The sequence below is a fragment of the Rousettus aegyptiacus genome, unplaced genomic scaffold (genome assembly GCF_014176215.1).
Source record: "Rousettus aegyptiacus isolate mRouAeg1 unplaced genomic scaffold, mRouAeg1.p scaffold_m13_p_12, whole genome shotgun sequence".
Classification (NCBI taxonomy): domain Eukaryota; kingdom Metazoa; phylum Chordata; class Mammalia; order Chiroptera; family Pteropodidae; genus Rousettus; species Rousettus aegyptiacus.
This window is the reverse complement of record NW_023416287.1, coordinates 28,595,417-28,613,890: the sequence shown is the minus strand read 5'-3', so window position 1 is coordinate 28,613,890 and position 18,474 is coordinate 28,595,417. Positions and strand designations below refer to the sequence as shown.

Genomic DNA, 18,474 nt, shown 5'->3' with positions numbered 1-18,474 from the left:
TGGGGGCAAAATCAGAGCCTCGTCTTAGAGAAGCCTCCTTATTGTATGCGCCCCAACAGTGATGCCCCATTAATACAGGCAGACTGAGCACGTTTATTCTGTTGAACCTAAAAATTGTTATTAGCACAATATTGGTCAATATATGGAATAAAAAGGACCTCACATTGCAAACTAAATTTCATAAAAATATCAGAAGAAAATACTAGTAAATATTTATCCAATTTTGAAAAACATAACACCAAATCATTTAAGCCAGAAATCATTATCGAAAACATAAAACTGAGGACATAGATACCTACTGCACAGCAATGTCATACAAAGGAAAATTGAAAATTATAAATGATAAACTCACTAAAAGTTACTTTCTTTACTATGTAAGACATTTTTATACAGTAAGGAGTTTGTGAAATACAAAAATGCCAATAAGAAAACCAACACATAGAATTCAAAAATCAATGAGGTCTTAGTTAAATTAAATACACACCGACCTCAGTTATCAAGAATGAAGTATGGAGGAGTACAGAGTAGATTATTATCAGAGGCTATCTTTGCATTGGGAGTTGTGGGAATTTTTTACTTTCTTTGTATTTACTTGGATTCTAAACTTTTTTGTACAATGAACATGTATGATTTTGATAAGCAGTTATTAAGTAATAAAACTAAGTTCAGAATACTGTGGGAAGTGTGATATATGGAAATGACTTCTTTCCACTCAAGGAAATTTTTCTACTGCTACAAAAAAATCTCTTTTTATGGCTTCCATGCAAATAAAAAGTCTACGATACAGCATGAAAAAACTGGAAAAATCATTCGCTATTTAGTTTTGTTGATACAAAAAGGAGTTCTTTTCTTGAATGATCTGATTTATACTTATGCATAAAGTTCCCTTATGAAAGTTAAATAATTCTATTATTAGAGTACAGAAGTTACTGCATAGTCAAATTGTTAAGTAGTTTATTTCTTCTATTCTAAAACCTCAAGGACTAAAATGTTTCCTTATAATTTCTACTTCTCTTTCCTAAGATAACATACAATTCTATCCTGAATTTTTTTAAATCACAGTTTTTAAATCTTTAAGTTCTCTTTTGCACAAAATTATTTTATAGTTTTTATTTAGCTACATTTTCATCTGCTTCCTCTAATAGGAATTCAGTGTGAGGAAGGATTTTTGAGATAATTTGATATCCTCCCCCCTTGACTGAGAGGAAGGCTAAGGCCCAAAGAGGTTCAATTACATACAGCTGAGAAACATGACAGCCATGCTAAAAATAACCCATGCTAGGGTAGTTTATTACTTCTTTAGCCTCATTTTCAATTTTATACTCATAAACTGGAAGGAGAATTCTTTAACGTTAAACAGTAGTTTGACTTAAGAGAAGTGTTTAATTCAGTGCTTAAATATTTAGTCTCTTGTCAGGACGCGCCGGTAATCCCACAGACGTGATGCTAACAGCGAGGGCCCAGTGCTGCATGGCTGGGGCACGTCTGCAGAATCCTGATGGCTGCTTCCACTGCTTGGTCACAACGCATGTGAGGGTGAGGCCAAAAGCCCAAACATCTTAATGTATATATCCACTTAACAGGCAGCACTAGTACTAAGTCTCATTTTTTAATTTCCAAAAGAATCACAGATTGTTATGGCTTAGGTTTAAATGAAAGTAACTTAGAATTTTGGACTTTGCTCCTGAAAGGTAATGAGGATCCAAATGAACCATGAAAGTGCAGAATGAATACATCTTTAAGAAAAAAGGAGGCTCTATTTGAATTACATTTTTAGGTCACTAGGAAGCCGCGAGTATCCTTGATCTGGCAGACCATAAGTTCCTTGAGGGAAAGAGCACTATCTTATTTTTCTTAGTTTCCCCAGTGCCTACCAGGGCTCTTGGCACAGAGTTAGAACTCACCAAATTATGCTAAAAGATGACAGTGAGGGTAAGGATATCCAGAGATTAGACAAAGTGGCTGTAAGCAATTCTCTATGAGACAGTAGTTTTATGCTAACTCTAAAATGCCCTAGATACATAAAGAGTTCTGTAGTTATTTACACAATAAAGTTATTGCTTTAATTATTGTTTACTTTAAAAAGAAATAATAAAAATAATTTAAAAATTTGAATTTTCCAAAGCCTCTTGGGCTTCACAGTTTCTACACAGGGATTTGGGTTTGTAAATATGAAAGAGAATATTATTGGAATGAAGTATGAAAGAGAATATTATTGGAATGAAGTATAGCTGAGTTTAATAATAAAAATTATTTTATGTTCTTCATATTTCTAAGGGAAAAGAAGAGAGAAAAAAGGCTAAAGGTAAAAACTCTCAAAATGACTCCATGCTCCAAAAAACTGAGGCTACAAGGGCTTCTAGATTTCTTATGAGAAACTATAGTAAGAAAAATACAATGACTCATCTCATAATAATGCCCTTACTTCCCAAAGTACACATCACAATTCCCACATCCCTGGCACATGGGCACTCGGTGCAGAGCTATGGCAACATGGAGCGTCTCCCTGCACCAATGCCCCTCAGTGGAGGGCAAGGTGACAGACCTCCTAGGTGGGGGTCAGGGGGGGAGGGGGCGGGGGGGGAGGAAAGGATGGGGGTGGGGGGGAGGGACGGGGTTACTCCCTTTGTACTGCTCGATCTGGAACAGCGGTCTTTTGTGCAGCCACCTCTTTAAAAACTGGAGAGCTAAGTGCAGCTGGCTTCCTTGTGTACAGGCTGAAAAAATCTCCTAGCAGAGCAGTTCTAAATAGGCACTCCTGGATTTCCTGACCAACTGTCATTTAGACACTGAGGATCCAAAAAAGAAAAAAGAAAGAGATGAAGAAAAAGGAATTTGCTACTCAAGGTTACAGCACAAGTAACATGCCCAGGCTGTTGCTCAGGTACTGGATCACTCCTTTGTCACTTTGGTGGCTAAGAAAAGAGTTAAGAAAAAAGTTACAGAAAAATAACTTGGTTATTGCCAAATAAGTATCTCCAATACTGCTATTTGGGAAACCAATTCCCTTTATCCATTCAGGTGGTCCTGGAGAATAACTACCAAGAGCAAATGATGAGATGGATCCTGCCCTTTGGCAAACATCAATGTAAATCCATAAAAGAATTCGAAGCCCTAAGGAATAAGAAAGTTAAGGAATACTCACATGAGAGCCGGACATCATGGCTTTGGGCATTTAAAGTCTATGACGGAGTAAGAATGCCTTCTCTGGGGTAGAAGGCAATTCTGGGAGGGAAGGGTTGCTTATTGATCCATAAATAGCTAAGACAGGAGGGCTTTGCAAGGATCAAATATCAATGAGGATAAAGCTCCAAGACAATTGTGGTGTTAGAACTGACTGCTTTGCTGTTGGCTTGATGGGCCATTTGTGGGCGAGAAGGCTCTTTGCTAGACCTGAATATTTTATTGTTTCTAAGGACAACAAGCTTGAGGAAGTGATAGACTGAAGGCCAGTGAGGAGTGGAGGTGGACAGGTGAGCTGGCCAAGCAGAAGGGGAGCACATGGCCTGTGCCCAGGGATGGAGCCGTTTAGTGGCATCAGGCTTTAGTTGACTTTTGTGTGCATGTGGCTGGGAAAGTGTACATGTGATGAGATAGTCAGAGGCGGGGAAAAGGGGCAGCTGAAGAGACAGAGACTGACCACATCTGAAGATAATCACTCAAGACAGTGAAAGATCCTCATGATGTAAATGGCATTTCTCTTATAAGCTAACTTGGCTAACTGACAGTATTATCACTGGATGTCAGAACATTTTGGAGATAAGAAAACTGAACTGGCTCATGTAAAAGGCTCAGACTAGTCAACTTTCCAGAATGAAAATTCTTAACATTTAAGAAGTCCTTCAGATTACAGGATTTGTATGACAGCAGCTATAGAAAACTTACATCTGTATAAATGCCAGTGTCCCTAAGGAGGATAATTTCATTAGCATTGAGATGTGTTAATTCACCCTTAATAATTTAAGATACTATATCGAGCATAAAGAAATGAGGACTTTTTGGACTTTATGAAATAGATTCCATGGGAGCCATGACAGTGACGTCAACTGGCACATCATAGGGACACCCTACGGATGTGACTAGAATACCCAAAACCACAGAAATGTCAGACATGAGTGTTGTTGATAAGCCTCAAGTGCAGGAGCAGATAAGCATAAGGATCCCATCTTGCAGGGACCATATAAGCTGAACACCTCACACAGATGATACTCAAGCCTGACCCAAGAGCATCATGGACAGGTATGCTGAGAGCTGAAGACTCTGACCTTCTGCTCATCATAGCTGCTGGTTTGGGACTGATGTGAAACCAGCCTGCCAGTCAACGCAGCTCGCTTTGGAGATGCTAAGGACTTTCAACCTTTCTCTCTGTAGCATAAGAATCTGTATTTCCCCTCTCTGTGTGTTATGTGTTAACCTGCGTGGGTACCTGATTAGTTTACCTGAGTTTCCACTCGATAAGCCCGGCATTGTGGAAACACACAAATGCATTCAAGGGTGTTACTTTGGTAGCCATTTTCCTTGCTCATGACAGATATTAAGTATTAACATTACATATCATACACGATTGAATTTCTTCTGTAGTCCATATGAAAACAATAACACTTTTTAGTACAGTCGTTTTCTCTTTTTTTAGGCAAGGCAACCGTTGCTTGACCTCACAGATTGCAAGGATTTTTGTCAGTTTACAATCTCTTATTTTTAAATTTTTACGCCTACAGCACCCGGTCTTCCTAAGCGGTCTCCCATTCAAGTACTTACTAACCAGGCCCGACCTTGCTTAGCTTCCGAGATAAGACGGGATCGGGCTTGTTCAAGGTAGCATGGCCGTAGACCAGTTGTTTTCTTAAAATCACAGATCAATTTCTTTATTGCTCTGAGAATCAGTTAAGCTAGTATACTATGTTATGTTATATTACATTATGTTCTGTTATGTTATATTTGTTTTATATTATAGCTGTTTGCCAACAGCATTACTAGTTTAGTATTTATTAATTTACTAATATAACTCAATATCCTAGAAATAGTTCAAAGAATAAACTTTTAATGCTTTTAATGCTTTATTGAATTTAATGTATATACTGAATTATTGATAGACAAAGAAAGAAGAGTCACACTGGCTTTTCTGATGGGGTTAGGCACCTAGATTTAAATGTGAATTCTTAGCTCTTTACTTTTCCTGGGTCTCCGTTCACCCTTACTACCTCCAAAACACTCTTCCTATGTATTTATTTAAGATGAGATAAGAAGCTGGTTTTATACTCTGTGGCCAAATTTCAAATGGATTAAAAAATAAACATAAGGGGGAATCTAATATGCCTGTAAGTTATTTTAGAAGCATAATCATGTCATACGTCATGTCCAGGTTTGGTGTCTGCTAGATTCCCCACTGTCCCTTTGTTAAAGTTTTAAGTCAAATATATGAAAAAAGTTTGTACAGAGGTAAGTTCAGACAGATGGGACTGTGACTGCAGCAAGACAACACACACACTCACTGTCAGGGAGACCCTCTCCAGTACATATGGTAAAGTTTAAAGAAAAAGCTGCAAGTCTGCAACATTAGGAGCAAGTCTTCTGTATCTGTCTGAATGGAGAACTCCAATGAAACAGGAGCGTAAGACTTAGCATGAGAAAAGAGACAAAGAAAATGAACCCTATCAGCTAAGAAATACCACGCTAGGGAAAAGTACTGGTTCTCATGAAAATGTCAGTGATTCACCATGGAATAAAATTCAAAAGCCACTGACCCCAATGAAAGCTTCCAGTGGAAATATGTGGATTTTGCTTCTTTTCATTTAAAGACTTCACTTTATTCCATTTAAATACTATCATAAACGTCATCGCAGTTTTTGTAAAATGTTGCTTTCTCATTTAAAATTGATATGGAAAAGATACTGCTGATCAAACTAAATTTTCAAGGGGTCTTAAAAAAAACTCTACATCACTTGATTAATATTATCAAAATAGGTAGGACACTTTTGGTTCCTTAAGACATGTATTAAGTGCTCAACAGCTAAATGATAACAGACATTTTTTTTTCTATTTTTTACAATAACTCAATATTTAAGCAGATTTGTTTATAGATTTTTTTCATACATACCAATTCTTCATTCTTCTTTGCCAAAAGATCACGATTGAATACAAGCTGACTTACACAGACCACAAATCTGTCAGGGAATACACGGAGTTCTATACAAAATGAAGAAAATCAAGTCACTGAAAAACCCAAAGAACACAGAAAGGCTTGGTCCCAGATTTTTAAGCTACAGCAATAAGCATGTATGCATGAGACAGATGTCTCCTCTCCCCTCCCCTTCGCTCCTTTCAGTGTTTGCCCTCAATAGGGTGGGGCAAGCACAAAGCTCTAGGGAGAGCTGAGAAGGCTGCAAATTGGTCCACCTGAGCCCCTGGATCATTATATCACATGAAACCCCTAGGCAGGGCCTTTGTAGCACTCCCTCTGTGTCGGTTTGCTGTTTTCTGTTCAGAACTCATATTTGGGAAACAGGATTAACATTTTCTAATGAATGTGCAGACTTACACAGGAAGAATAATAATATTAGATAAAATCTGAAAATGTAACTTGTCAATGTTCTTATTAGTTTGCCTATCATATCCTTGGTCAACTGGTCTTAGAGAAGTCACCTGAAATGGAAGGCGAACTCTCAATCTGAATCAAGCTATGAAACAGAAGTTTCATTAATTAGGAACCAATGCAAATTATTAAGGAAGTGATTAAATATGCAATAGTAAAGATGATATAACTACACAACAGTCACAGTAATCTATTACAACTTCTTAAAGCAAAACCACTGACTTCAGGGTGGGAAAGGCTGAATGAATCACAGAACTGAACCCCTTAACTTTCAATGAAAGGAAAACAACATGATAAATACCATCTGTATCTCTACTTCTCCCATCCGATCATTTGTCCACCTATCCATCCACCCACCCTATCTCGGGAATGATGTTTAGCTGATGCTAACAGTGTATTTTCTAGGTGGGTGAGGAGGGTCTTCTCCCTTCTTTAAACTAGGTTGTATTGCTTGAATATTTTTATAAAACACAAGTATCATACTTATAACAGAAATAAAGCCATTTTTTCTAAAAGAAAACTTCCTTCTTAGATGTGAATATTTTTTAAAAGATAGATATTACAAATTAGATAATTCTACATATCGCAAATTTCCAACAATGAATGACATGAGGGCACTGACTGAAGGAGTAGCATATCGCAATCTGATACACTCAGAACACAGTGCAAACATAGTTGACACCTTGTACCACTGACTAGGTTAAATTATACCAAAGGCTTAATGTGTTGATGTTCCAGTAAGAGCTCTCTCCATACCTTTTACCTGGACCACTGCCGTCTCCTTGGTGGGTAACTCCTGCCTATTCTAATTTATTCTACTAAGTGCAAGCAAGTTAACAGTTGTAAACAGCAGCTCTTCTTACCATGCTAAAAATCCTATCGTGGCTCCTCAGTGCCCAAGACATACTACACAAATATTCAAAGCTCTCCATGACTTGGACCTAACCTATCATTCATGTAGAAATCCCCACTTGTGGGTGTGTTTAAATTTTGACCCCTCATGGATGTTGCATCTGACGAGGTGACCATGAATAGACTTTGAAAAGCCAGAAAACCAAAATTATCAAAGCAGTTAATAATTATTCATTAATTCTTAAAAAATCTTATTGAAACAAGTGGTAAGTTGTCTTCTTCCCACTTTATGGAAGGAGAAATGAGTCACAGAATTCCTTATTTGCCATCCTTCCCCCCTCCCCCCCAAAATATATCACAACATTGAAAAACAACTTGTTGGTAGATAAGAATTAAAATTCAAAATTATCAGTTCTATCAATTATTAGTGGATCAGAACTAGAACTCAAAGTTAATCCAGTCTATCAAATAATCCCTTTGTTTTGTTCTTCCATTTCTTCCTCTGAAAAATAAGAATGCTAGAACGGCAGATTCTGAACACTGTATTATAGAAACAGAAATCAACTTCTGTACCCCTTTTATTTGCTTAGGTCATAATTGAGATTTGTATCACTTTAATATTTCAATAATGTAAAGGTTTAGGCAACAACCTGAAACCTCTACCACAAAGGGTAGCTAGGCTTCATTTTAATAGATATAACAATAACTGGCTTGTTTTGCTAATAATTGAATAAAGTGGAAAGCCCCCATTAAAAGAGTAATATATTCAAGTGACACTTAAAGTTAAGGAAATGAAGAAAATTGTGAAGATTCTAAGAGCAAACCTCCATACAGTTAATTTTTAAAGTCCCCGTTTCATAACTTCTATACTAAAATCATCCAAGAACGTTGAGCTACATTTTCTTTCCAGCGCTCAGATCAACTTGGAGAACAATCATGAGCATCTGACTTTATTGTTGTTGGCTGGACGTGTTTGACATCATTTCCTCAGTGGACATCTTGACCTGGGGAAATAAGGGGGGAAGCTGGCCTCATCACACACCTAGGAAGGGCTCTGACGGCTGTGGGCTAGGAAAGCATTTTCTCGTGCACACACTTGCTCCGTATCCCAGGGCCTCGGTGTACATAGACAATGATGAAATGATTCATAGTTTAACTTTTAACTGCCTGTGGAGTCACTCTGGAAGTTCAATGAAAGTGCTGCAATACAACAGGGAAGTACGGCATAATCTGATTCAGCTCACTGTTCTCAGGCAGCAAGAAACAGTGAGCATTTAAAAAAAATCACAAACGTTCAGAAATACTCTCACTTAGTACTTCAGTTTCATGAAGGCAATGAATTAGGTAGCAATCTTCATTCGTTTATTCTTTTTTCCTTTATTCCTTTATTCTCATCCCTCTCCAGGGCAAGCTAATTGTGCAAAATGCCTGACGTCCGAAGAAACCAGTTTCTTACCAGGACTGTGTGAGCCCCCAAAGCAGCGAAGGCGAATCCCTCTCTTGAGGAAATAGGCTGTGATTTGAAAGCCATAACCTATAAAGTAAAAGAGGACATCATTAGGTTATAAGCTTGTTTGCCAGTGAATCCTGTGGGCCTAGCTAGGGCCTGCCATCCAGTAGGTATTCAATAATTACTTCGCAAATAAAACAGTAAAAGAATCAAGAGAGGGCCTCGCTTGAGAGGAAGGGGTGAATATTACAATCTTGGCTCTTCCAGGAGGCCTGGCCATAGCATCTGGGATGGTGTCTAGTTTCTGAAGTGGCTCCTTCACTTCATCCGTAAAATGGACTAAATAAGGAGGTCCAACAAAGAGGCTTGAAAACCAAGCCCTTCACGTGGGATCATTAATTCAGGCTGAGCTGGTACACAGACGTTGGCCACCTTCTGATAGGCATTGCTTAGCAGCTCACAAAAAGAACTGTTTAATATCTACTTGAAGATATGTGTATTTTGCCTGTAAATAAGTTATTTAACTTAAGTACAATAAAGCTATTATATAAAATGAGAAGAAAAGGAATGACATGATTCAAGGAAGGAAGGAAGGAAGGAAGAAAGGAAGGAAGGCAGGCAGGCAGAGAGAAAGAGAGTGATAGAGAGTAAGAAAGAGAGAGGGTTGCTTGGAGGGAGGGAAGAAGAGAAAAAAAGAGAGAAAGGGAGGGTGGGAGGGAGGGAAGGAAGAAGGGCAGAAGGAAGGAAGGAGATTCTCCAATTTACCAGAGTGGCCTAAATAAAAAGACCAAGAGTACCAAGTGTTAGCAAGAATGTGGGCAAACTGGAATTCTCTTACCCTGCTGACAGAAGTACAAATTGCTATAGTCACTTTCAAAAGCTGCTTCAATATCTAAAGCAGAACTTAATCATGGATATACAGTATTCATAATAATGCTTTCCCTAATAGTCCCAATCTGAAACCCATGTAAATATCCATCAACAGAATTATTTTATTAAAAAAGAAGGTGGGGTACACAGTGAGATACTACACTACCCCTAAAAATTAATGAGCTACAACTACAGGCATTATCAGAAATAAATCTCACAAACATAATGTTAAGGAAGCCTGGTCCCAAGGAGTACATTTTATCTATGACAATGGGGACATTACCATTCATCTTACAGAGGGCAACAGAATTTCAGGTGACTCACAAAAAGTACTTCCTTCCTTCACCCTCCCTCCTTCTTTCCCTTTCGGCCCCACTCCAGGTATAAACTACTTTGTTGATGACTTTCCTGAAAGATTAAGTAAAAATGATCCTGTTAACACAGTCAAACACTTGGTGAAAGACCCAGAAGTGAAAGGCCAGCCAAAGAGGGATGAGGGTCCCCAAGTTCTAAAACACCCTTAGAGAGAGTATTTTACCTATGAAATTGGAGGGGCCAGGATTTGCAAGAGGTGGTCTTCAAGACCATCAGACTCCAAAGTTCATGACTACGATTGTTATGAAATAACTCATATATAAAGAACACAAAGAAGTTTCCACTTTCACGTTCAGTATCCTTCTGACACTCTTGTCAAAAGATACAGAACATCAGTGATCACAGACTTGAAGTTCTGTCTACACAAACTATGGCTCTGACAGTACAATTGCTTTAGTCACAGAGATTGCAAAATAACACTGACATCTATGATATGATAATCTCCAGATTTACTGAGATGAATTTTTTCCTAGCACACTTGAAACGGATTGCATTTTGGTCATGTGGCTTTCTTCTGCTTAACATGTCAAAATATGCACAATGTTGGCATTATTCTGAGTGCTTTTAAACAAATATTTCATTCCTTAGGTCACTGAGAGAGTGGAAGTGTCTTCCACATCTGTTTATTTGTCCTATTGCTGGGGGGAGGGGGACTTCAAGCGAGGAGTCCTTAATAATTCGTGCTTCACAAACACACATAGAAAATTTTTAAAGTGATTTTAAAAGTAATGATCTATAATGTGAGTCTTCCAAAGGACTGAATAACAACAACAAAAAAATGCAATATCTAAGTCATTCTGCCTTTGCTAGAAGAACGTACTTAACACTTCAGCTCTCGTTGATTAAGATTCATATGACACGTTCAAAATTTCAAAAATATTTTCCCTGTACAAAATCTCCAGCAATAAATATTGTTATTAGGAAGGGGCTAAATCTAAAGTTGACTGTGAAAGCTACAGCTCTGAGTTCAGGAAGCCTGGTATCTAGAGATACCACTCGAGTGATAACTAAATCCTACTTGGTCAGCTAAACAATAAAGACTCAATACGACACCTTCCCCTACAGAAAAATAAAGCAGTATAAGGCAAATTCTAATTAGGTGATTTATTACTGGAATGACTAGGAGAACTGAGTTTATTAAAATCTTTTCTCTTGTACTCTCCACCCCTAAGATGGGACTATGTTAAAGGGAATCATTACTAAACTCATGTCTTGTTACGGTTTCAATGGAAAACCCTACCTGGTGGCACCTATTAGAAAAATGGCAAGTTTAACATATAAAAGAAGATTTGCACCTGCTTAGTCCAAATTCCACTGGCTATAGAAAATTTGTTTAAAGAGAAACTTAAAGAGAGATTAAACACAAAAGGTACTTGTGTTAGTTCTTATGGCAAACTAATTTCTATATAAAACAAAGAAAAATCACTGGTGATGAAATAAACTGAACTGAAATGCTTAGTGAGATATATTTCACTTATCCATAGATAATAGGCAGTGATAAAGACTACATTCTTAGCTTTGCTCTTTAACGAAAGCAACTTGACAGGGTTCAGCAGGGCACTGAGATTTTGTACTTATCCAGGGCTAAAGCAAAGCACCACTACTCTCTAAAGCTAAATAGCAACTTGGCAAAGAATTCAGGAGGCCCTTTGCTTTCCCTTCTAGGGGCATCAGATCCCAGCTTCCTACACTGGTGTTCTAAATGCACTGATCTAAGTCAGTAGGAGAGTAGGGGGCTGGTGGTGGTTGGGAGCTGGGAAACAGAATAGAAATAATAAAGTGATAATAACCTTCTCATTTGAAACCTAGCTGACAGTGGTATTGGGAGATTTCAAGGCACTTGTAAATCACATTTAAGTACGTCTGTTTTCTTGCTAGTTATTGTGGACCTCCTAAATCAGAAAAGACTGTCTAGACACAGGAAGAGACTGGAGTTACGGAGAGGACAGCTTTGTAGTAGAAGCATTTTTCCACCAGGAGTCTTCGGGTATGTGTATTTCTAGAAATAATTTATATTTTTGCATTGCTGATGTCACGAGACATCCATTACTAGCAAGAGCCCATCTTCTCTCACGGCCTCAAAGCAGCTCCAAAAGTCTACAGTCTCTATGCCTTCTGCATTTTGTAACTTGTAAAGAGCTGCCTCTCTCAACCCTTCTACAGACAATCTCCCAACACACAATAAAGCCCCAAATGATGACCTGTTACCACATTAACTTTCTTCTGGCTCACTTGGTTGTTCACCAAAGAACATTAACCTCCAATAATATTTCTCTGAGTAATATTTATGAGAGAAAAAAGGGTGGTTCATGTTATAAGGACAAACCAGAGTTCTGTCACTATTTTATTTCATATCCTGTATAAAATAAACTGGTCCAAAATGGCTTTATTAGAAACTCAGAAACTTCATGAATAGAAAGGGAAAAACAACAACAGCAAAAAAAAAAAAAAAAAAAAAATCAAATGAGCTGAACAAATTCCATCCTGGCTTAGCAAGGCAGTAGATTAGTTTTAAGTCATACCATGCTCCAATGAGTAATACTTTTTAAGGGAGTGGTCATTTACTTGGGTTGTTTTATTTCATAGTCCCAAGACACTGAAAGCGAAATATCCAATATCCAGAAGATTTTACTATAAAACTATTCAGCTTCATTTGTTTTCCAGGGGACTCATGGCCAAGGTGACTTGAGCTTTCCCAAGGCTGCCGAGGGGAGTCTGTGTGGTATGGTGCACCACAGTGGAAAGCCCTCTCCCATGGCTATTATGAGGCCATTCTTGGAGAGCCTGGGAAAATGCCTCCCAGTGGCCTGCTGAGCCATCCAGATGTCTTGACATGTAAGCACCACTTCCCAGTGGACTCCGCCCACCACCGCAGGGTTCTCCTCCAGCAAAGCCTTCTCCCCAAACACAAGGCAGGCTCAGGAAGACCTGTTATGTCCTACAGTACTTCTCACCCTGAAATGACTTCTTCATTAGTATCACTTCTCGCTATCATGAAAAATTTAAAACATCCAGAAGAGTAGAAAAATAGTGCCATGAATAACCCTAAAACCCACCATGTAAGCACAATAATGGTTAATATTTTGTCATATTTCATATACCTATTTGATAAACCATTTAAAGAAAATTAGACATCATGATACTTTACTCTTAAATATGAAAGCACGGATTCCCCCTAATAAGAATTTTCTCCTACATCACCAAAATACTATGATCACAACTGAGCATGATATTATTGCTCAAATAACTTGTGCATATTCAAGTTTCTCACTGTCCCCAAAATGTATATTGCTGATTTCCCTCCTGAACTAAGACTGAACCAAGATCCTGCAATGCATGTGGTTATACTTCTTATACCTTCTGCAATGTAAAATAATCTCCTACCTCTTTCTTTTTAAATAACTCTGACTTTTCAAGAGATCAGGCTGGTTTTCTTGATAACTGACCCCCATTTGGGATTTGAATATACATGTTCTAAATTTCAGTTGCCTAAATACAAATTTTCAACCCGCATGCTCTTTTCGAATGCCAGTCATTTATTAATTTTGATGACTTCTTTAACTGCTGCTTCCCGCTGCAGGTGCAAACTGAAGCTATAATTACAATTCAAAGTCTGGAACCAAATGACTTGAAGATTTAGACCTAAATATAATTTCAAAGAAATCAAATCTTAAATTTACAGATACTTAAATTTTTAGCAAAGGTAAGCTAACCTATGCAGGTTGATAGGGGTCTCATACTTGTTTTAAGAAAGGGTACCTGGTGACAATCAGATGACTACGTGCTGACCTAGAAGCAGTGCCATACTGTGTTCTAGTTCAGACTTGTAGCTGTTTCCAGTCTGAGGTCATGAGTCAGCTCCCATTCTCCACCTGAAGACTTGGGTGAGATTCAACAAAAGGGTAGGGCAGAAGGGGCTGACATCTACCGAATACTGACAGTGTCTTGTATGCTATACTAGACCGGGAACGTATGAAGTATTTAAAAGATAGGGAATATGTGTGTTTTAAAGGTATTTTCTTCCAGAAAAACAAAGTTATAAGCCATTACTTTTGGAAAGCATCCATTTGGAAAGCTGTACCTGTCCTTCTAAGGAGGTCAAAGGTAAAGAAATGACGAGTTTGAGTCCATTGCTTAGAACATAAACAGAGACTAAGCATGAAATAGGGCTTTTGGAAAAGCCTCGATGGGGTCCTTTGACACATTACAGGCCTAAGTGTGACCTTCCCCATTGCTGGTGTTGGGTGGCATTGGAGAAGGGGGTTGTTCTGTGGGAACCAAAAAACAAGAGTCCTGTCGTAAGTTTAAGAAGACACACACAGGATCCCAGTCTAAGACCACAACTGGGAAACAATTTGGGTGGCTAAGTGGAATATTTAGTCCTGGGCAAAAAATTTCACTTATTACTGAAAACATTCAGAGACTCCAAAAAGGTTCCCTTGAGATACCATTTCATGTCCTTAAATAAGGACAGTACTGGACTCTGAGTCACAATAAAGCTATGTCTATTTGATGCCAAAACAAATGGGGCAAACTGGTTAGTTCCATGATAAAAACAAAACAAAACAAAACTGTAAACAAAATAATATCTTGAGGCCAAATTTACTTAGAAGAAAACATATTTTTAAAAAATAATTTTTTTATTTTTCGATTACAGTTGACATACAGTATTATATTAGTTTCGGGTGTACAACATAGTGATTAGATATTTGTATAACTTACGAAGTGATCACTCCAATAAATTTAGTACCCATCTGACAACATACATAGTTATTATAATATTATTAACTATACTCCCGATGCTATACTTTACATCCTTATAACGATTTTGTAACTACCAATCTGTACCTCTTAATCACTTCCCACATTTACCCATACTTCCAATCCCTTTCCCAACTGGCAACCATGAAAATGTTGTATCTATGAGTCTGTTTCTATTTTGTTTGTTTGCTCATTCCATAAAGAAAATACCTGTCTCCTAATTGACTTTGTAGGTAATTTGACCATTAGCCACATATGCTATTAATTTTATTATCTATAGGATCCATCAGATTGTTAACACAGAATGAGAAAGTTTCTCAGGGAAGACAAAAATTAGAATAAAACAAATTCAGAAATTGTCACTTCAGATTTCTTTCCCATACCGTTTTCCCATTTTTTTTGTTTGTAAAAATATTTCCTTAACATTAAATATGAAAGCCATGTTTAGATCATAGGCAAGCACAGATGAAATGATATTCAAAACAATGGTTCCCACAATCATAACTCTGTCCGACCATGCATAATGATAGGAATGATATAATACTGTGTACTTATAAAACTCAAAGTCTCTACGAAACTCTTTACTCACCTTTAAATAACTATGCATAAAAATAACAGATTTTTAATAAACCTTCTAGATGAGGTAGTTGGTTTCTTTTTTTTTGAACTGCTAGTTATTTAAGCAGACCTCTCTGCAACAGCTTTCAAATCTTCTATTCCTAAGACAAGGAATGCTAGATGAAGCAAATCTCCCATGGCCTCCCTATCTTGCTGGGCAAGGGCAGGGGGAGGGGAAGGTTCATTACAACTCTGAGATTCTCCAACTATGTACAATGAGAAAGTGTTCATGAACCACTGGACTATTCTAACAGAATCACTGAATCAGAGGACAAGAAAGGTCTTTGAGAAATCATCTGGTCCACTTCCCACTAGTGAGCCAGAGCTATATTTAAACCATATTTTTAAAACAATACTGAAATGCCAAATGAGATGATGCCATACCTATCCATGTGCAACTCAATTTTTTCTTTACCGTCTCAATTAATGATGCAAATATAATGCTTAAGTTGCAAGACAGGAAACAGGAAAGGGCTGGTTCCTGACCGTGGAAAATTGGAGAAAGCACACACCTGAGTTCAAAGGGGATGGTGGCTCCTGAACTCCAGCTATCAGCTGCCACTGAAAACTCGGGCATAGAGTACCAGATTTTTGGTCTTTCCAGAAAAGTTAAGAAATCTAGATTTTTATGTGAAATCTTCCAAATTTTAAATTAGCAATATATTGAAATTTTAAAAATATGCTGTGCAATTTTTTTGAGGGACCCTTCAGCTTCTCACTGCCAGTTTGCAATCTATAATCTAAATTCCTCACACTTTAGTTGAAGTTCATTTTCTTGTACTCTGTCTTAGGAAGAGAGAGCTAAAGGAACACTGGCTACTACCAAATGCTTGAAGATAGGTAGTCAGTTTCAATCCAGTCATTTAAGCCCAGGTCCTTACCCTCACTACACAGGACATATTTATCTATATTTAAATCATCTTTCTGATACTTCTAAGACTTGACATTAAAGATATATAGTTAATGCAGGGGGAACAGAAAGATTATACTATTTTAGAAAAAAATTGTATGAATGTGTGAGATTTATATATATTTTTTAAAAATCACAAAACTTACATTAATAAAAATAGGACTTAAAAAGGTTTAGTGACATATCATGTTCTTGGTTAGAAGGGCAAACTGTTACAAAGATGTGAATTGTTCCCATATTTATTTATTTAACAAACTTGTACTGAGTGCTTATGTGCCAGACAATTCCAATCAAAATCACATGAAAATGTTTTCTGAGAGGGGAGGAAGCAGTTTGGAAATTTCCAAAAATAATCCTAAAATTAATCTATAAGAACAAACAAGCAAGAATAGTTAAGGAAAGAAATTCAAAGTGAAAAAATTTTTTCCTAATTAAAAGTAATATATGCAATGCTCAATGTATATAAAAATACTAGAAAAAAAACAAATAGATATAAAAAGAAAGTTAAATCATCAACAATCCCATCATCTAGAGACAGTAACTTTGTCACCTTGACTTTTTGATATCCTCCAGATCTTTTTAATGACATATAATTCCACATATATTATTATTTCTTTTTACAAAATAGAGTACATAAATGGTGCTTTATAAACTTAATGAAAAAAATCCTCAATATTATGGGCATTGACAAGTATCAGTTAGGAATCCACTTTTATTCTTTCCCAAATAAATAACCAATTGGAAATTCACTCAAAGGTCCCCACTAATCTGTAATGCCAGCTCTGTCACATATAGGCCTCCCTGAGCTATTTTATGCCATTGACTTATCAGTCATTAAGCACTGGGTTGATTTCTGAGCTTTATTGATAATAAATCTTAATATCAAACAGTGTGAATTCCTCTCTTGATCCCCAGCACTGTTTCTTGCCTTCATCAGGAGTATTTGGAATTATTCTTAGCCCCTTATGCTTTCATATCACTTTTAGTATTAGCTTGTCAAGTTGCATGAACAAACCCTGTTGAGAGTTTGATTAGAAAGGCACTGAATCTACAGATCGATTTGGAGAAATCCAACATCTTTATGATAATGAGACTTCCTATTCATTTAACATGGATCTCCTATTTTTAAGAACTTTTTAAATGTCTTTCAAATAATTTCAAATTTTCTACATAAAGTTCTTGCATACTTTATTATGTTTATTATGAGGTAATTCTAGTTTTCATTTTTGCCATTGTACATATTAGCTCCTTAAAATTACATTTTCCAACTGGCTGCTTTTGCAATTGACTTCTCTATGTTGACCTGCAGCTGAAAAAAAGTTATTAAACTCTCTTATTAATTCTAATAATTAGCCTTTATACTTCCTTTAAACTTTTCTACATATATAATCATTTATCCCCAAAATGACACTTATCTTCATTTCCAATTTTTTTTCAGCTGTATTTTCCCCTGCCTCTTACTGTTTGGGCTGGAATTTCCCATAAGTGTTGAATATTGTAATAAACATCTTTTCGGTGCTCTCGAGTATAAAAGGAACACTTTTATGTTTCGCCACTTAGAACAATACTGTAATTTTTGTAGACACGATCCTAATTTTCTAAGAATTTCTTTTATCATGAATGGTGGCTGCTTTATCTGCATCTAGTGAAATTATTAAATGCATTGTTCTCCATTATTAATGTTGGAGATACTACTAAAAGCTTTCTAATGCTGAACCAGCTTCGCATGATGTCATGATTCTTTTTCTACATTGCCAAGTTTGGTCTGCTAATATTTAGTTTAGGATTTTTACTTTTATGTTTGAGTGAGATTGACTTGTAATTTTCTTCTTTTATTGTCCTTATCTCATTTTAGTGTCAAGTTATACTCATCTCATAAAATAAGTTGGAAGTGTTAACTCTTATTTAAGTATAAAAAACTGGAATTATCTAGTTCTTAAATTTTGGGGGAATTCACCTGATAAACTATAGACCTGGTACTAAATTTTGGCTACTTAAAAAATCCTGTCCACTATATACTTTCTGTATAATTAATTTCTTTAATTC

The 18,474-nt window shown here is 36.9% G+C and overlaps 1 protein-coding gene and 1 pseudogene across 1 annotated transcript in view; both read right to left on the bottom strand.

Moving 5' to 3' along the window:
• Positions 1-18,474, bottom strand: part of LOC107507102 (SLX4 interacting protein) — a 171,297-nt gene that overhangs the window by 16,596 nt on the left and 136,227 nt on the right. Inside the window, exons 6-7 of the mRNA XM_016138102.2 lie at positions 8,901-8,978; positions 6,098-6,186 (exon numbers count right to left, since the gene is read on the bottom strand). Coding sequence (XP_015993588.2) covers positions 6,098-6,186; positions 8,901-8,978 — 167 coding nt within the window. The remainder of the gene's footprint in view (positions 1-6,097; positions 6,187-8,900; positions 8,979-18,474) is intronic.
• LOC118610384 lies at positions 4,710-4,832 on the bottom strand (annotated as a pseudogene).